At 44.8% G+C, this 3,764-nt stretch overlaps 1 protein-coding gene across 1 annotated transcript in view; it reads left to right on the top strand.

The window, feature by feature from the left end:
• The first annotated feature begins 3,548 nt into the window (after positions 1–3,548).
• The window catches only part of Cpd (carboxypeptidase D), an 80,432-nt gene continuing 80,216 nt past the window's right edge, over positions 3,549–3,764 (top strand). The window contains exon 1 of the mRNA XM_010642411.1: positions 3,549–3,719. Within this exon, the coding sequence (XP_010640713.1) occupies positions 3,549–3,719 (171 nt within the window). The remainder of the gene's footprint in view (positions 3,720–3,764) is intronic.

Below are 3,764 nucleotides of genomic sequence, written 5' to 3'. Positions count from 1 at the left end.
CATAAACACCTCTGTAGGTCACCCAGGCATCTCAAGTCAAAAGGTCCCCACTCGATACCTAATCTCTTTTCCCTGCCACTTGGCTCCCCCCCCCATTAACAACAAGACCACCTACCTGGTCATTCTCATTAGCTTGGAATCAGCCCTCTTGCACCTCTCCTTCTTCTCTTTCCTCCTCCTCCTCTTTTCCCTCTCCATCCCTTTTTACTCTAGCAATTGCTGAATCTTGTCAACCCAACAACCTAAACATTTATTCCTCAAATTTATACTTTTTTTCTTTGAGCATTTGCCAGAATTAGTTCTTGTCTGCATGGTAACCAATTTTTGCCTGCCCCACACAGCCCCTGAAATTCTCTTGCTAAAATACAAATATGACCCACACCATTCTTCCTCATAAGCAGCTGTGCCAGCTTTATTTTGCTGTAGAATAAAGAGAAACCCTTTGACACGGGCTACCAGGCCTTTAATCATCTGGCACTGTCCAACCTTTGTAGCTCAGCTCCTGCTATTCCTTCCAACACATTTACATTCCTGTCACCACTCACTGCACACCTCTTGCCTCTGTTCTTGATGGTCCCTCTTCTGATATGTTCTTTTCTCCTTTTTTCTTCTGTCTGAGGATTGTTAACAATATTAAAAGCAAAAATAAAGCTGGGGGTACAGCTCAGTAGTAGGGCCCTGGGTTCAACCATGCACACATATACACACACAAAATGCTGATGATGTGTTATATGTCAAGTATTACATATGCTATATGTTATCTCATTTAATTTTTAGAAAAATGCAATAATTTGCCCAAGTTAAAGCAGCTAGAAAATGATTAATCCAGGATTCAAACTGGGTTCTGACACCAAAGCTCATAATCATAGTCTAGGTTTTCTTTGACATCTGATTATAATTACTTTCCCTTTTGTGTTCTAAAGGTAGGCTTTTGTGGGTATTTGTGCTAGACTAAGAGACATGTACAAGTTCACAATCTATGCATCTTTTAAAAGTTGCAGTTATTGAATCAGCCTGACCATCCAGTAGTTTCTGTCAATTTTAGAAACCCACGTCATTGTCACTCTGCTTCTGTAAACGGGAAGCCTTTTCTACTTTCAAGCCTTCCCAGGTTTCCTCATTTGTGAGCCAAGACTTTCCTCGGGAGGGTGGAGTAGGAAAGGGACACCTGTCACAAGGTTCCAGACAGATGGAAGTATTCAGCCCTAGGTAAACACAAGGCAGCCTTCTGCCCTGGTGTTCCCCTTCAGTGAACAGTGACTAGGTTTGGGGCATGAGTTTTGCTTCCAACCACAGGCACAGTGTACCTGCTAAGAAAGAGGGCTCCAGCCCTGAAAGCAGTGTCAAATGTACCTTAAGGCCTGAGGATTTCTGGGTAGGCGATGGTTCAAGTTACATCACTTGATGTAAGTTACACCACTGTGCTCATGCTTGTTTATTTACATTTCAGTGGGGCTCTCTAGGTGAGGCTGCTGGAGTGTGAGGGCAGAAGGAGGATTCAAAGGTGAGTGAACATGGTAAAAAAGGAAGTACTTGATTAGAGGTTAACATGTCCCCTGGGGCTCCTTTAATTTGGATTATTGTAAAAGTGCACAGTGTAATGATTAAGGACTCCCAGGAGGGAGTGGTCTCTGTACTGAGCTGGGGCTTTGTTTATTGATGAGTTACAGCTGCTGTGCATAATACAGACTAGACCAAATCAGGCATGGAAGAGATCACAGGATAGTGCTTGCTCCCAAAGCACAGTACTACCTCATTATCCTAAGCCTGCGTTTTCTCCTGTCCTGAACCTCACGTAACACCTGCAAGTTGCTTAGGCTGTAACTTGGAGCCAGCCTGTCATCCTTTCCAGTCATCAGGTCCTGTTTACTTTCCCTCCTAAAGGTCATTTGAATCTATTTCCTTCTCCCCACCTCCGCTGGCACTGACCCTTTTCAGGGGATTATCCTATCTTCTTGGATTGTATCTTCTTACACGTATCTCATCCTTATGTCTTAGGCCTCCTTTTTCATTCTCCATGTTATTGTTAGAGGGATTTTTCTAAATTAGATTAAAATCTATCCATAGCTTTCTGTGGCCTTCTTAATCAAATGTGCTTTTTAGGTCTGTTCTTGAACCTCTGGTTTATGTCTTGTCACCTCCATATCTGTGATTTCCTTCACACCAGTGATCCTGTCCTATACTCAATTTCAGAAGATGGAATATTTGCTCTGAAACCCTGTAGCCTTCAGTGCTTGCCCTCCTTCTGCCCAGAATTCCTCTCTTCCTCTAGTTTCTTTTCTCCCTTCCTTCTCCTCCTCAGGTTGAATGATGTTTCCCTCATACCTCTACTGTATTCTTTTTTTTTTTGGTGGTACCAGGGATCGAACTCGGGTGCTTGTGCATGTGAGGCAGGTGGCAGAACCAACTGAGCTAAATCCCCGGCATCTCTACTGTATTCTTTATCATAAACAGCATGAATTTCTTTTTTGGGGGGCGGGGGAACCAGGGAATACAACATGGGACCTTGCAGGGCCTCGCACTTGCAAGACAAGTGGCAGAACCACTGAGATAAATCCCTGGCCCCCAGCATGAATTTCTGACTAGAAGAAGGGACGATTTGCTTCCCAGCACCTAGCTTTATCATACAGCAGTTACTCAATACATATTTTGATGAATGAATGAATTAATTCTAATAGTCATACTAGGGTTCAACTATAGTTCAAGGAACAGGCTGAAATATCTGGCTCTGAAAGAGAGAAATACAACCGTTCTAGCAATTGTTATTGGATGGGTAGAATTTCACACTTGATAAAAGAATTGTCAAGTTTTGTGTTTCTTCAAGTGATTCAAACCTGAAGAGCAGTTTAAAGGGCTCTTCAGACTTGATGGAAGATTGTATTTTCCCAGCCTTGGCCAAACATTGAATGATATTGCGCGTGTGTGGTTCAGAAGTGGCGTGAGAGGTGGGCAGGCAAACTATAAAATGAAATTGGCCCGTGGAGGATTTAGACCAGCACACCAAGGAATGAGTTGCAGTGAAACAACGTAGGGTGACTCCAAAGAAATAGGAAATATGAACACAAAGGGAGGGGGTGTCACTGGGTAGCCTAACATAAATTTAGGAGACACCTTTCCACACAGCAACTCGAAATGGAATGGACTTTGCTTGTAAGGTAGCGAGCTGTCTGCTGCTCCAGGCATCACATTCTCTTCAGCTTCAAGCAAGCATCTGGGTTCAAGCAGAGGCAGGGCACGTGGGAGGAAAGGGTGCGAAGGGTGCCAAGGCTTAGATATCCTTTGATTCTTCGAATACTGTATATACGTATCCTTTCTAACCTATTGATTTTTTCGAGTCCTTTGATTTTCTTGGCACCTTCCGATTCTCAAGCGTTAAAACTCACCTGAGAAAAGCTACAACAAAGATGGGGAAGGAAGCCACTGAGTACCCAGAAAAAAGAACACTTTAAGGGAAGAAGCCAAAACGAAGGAACTGAGGAATGAGAGAGACGAGGACCAAACGCTAGAAGAGGAAACAAGGAGGTAGAGAAGGGAGGGAGAACTCAGCGATGGAAGACAGCGACCAAACTGGTCACAGACTGGAAAAGAGGAGGCACGCCCAGGGAAACGGCCACTTTAAGGACGGTCCCGTCCCCCCCCTCGTGACGTTACAGCAGGCTCGCTCTCGATTGGCTGTGGTTGGAGGGCGGGATGGAGTTGCTAGGCGCGGAGCGGATCCGGCGGGCCCCGGCCTCCCGGAGCTAGGAGCCGCGGGAGCGGAGCCG

Source organism: Fukomys damarensis, unplaced genomic scaffold (assembly GCF_012274545.1).
Source record: "Fukomys damarensis isolate Sample0158 unplaced genomic scaffold, DMR_v1.0_HiC HiC_scaffold_13, whole genome shotgun sequence".
Taxonomy (NCBI): domain Eukaryota; kingdom Metazoa; phylum Chordata; class Mammalia; order Rodentia; family Bathyergidae; genus Fukomys; species Fukomys damarensis.
This window is presented reverse-complemented; position numbering and strand designations above follow the sequence as displayed.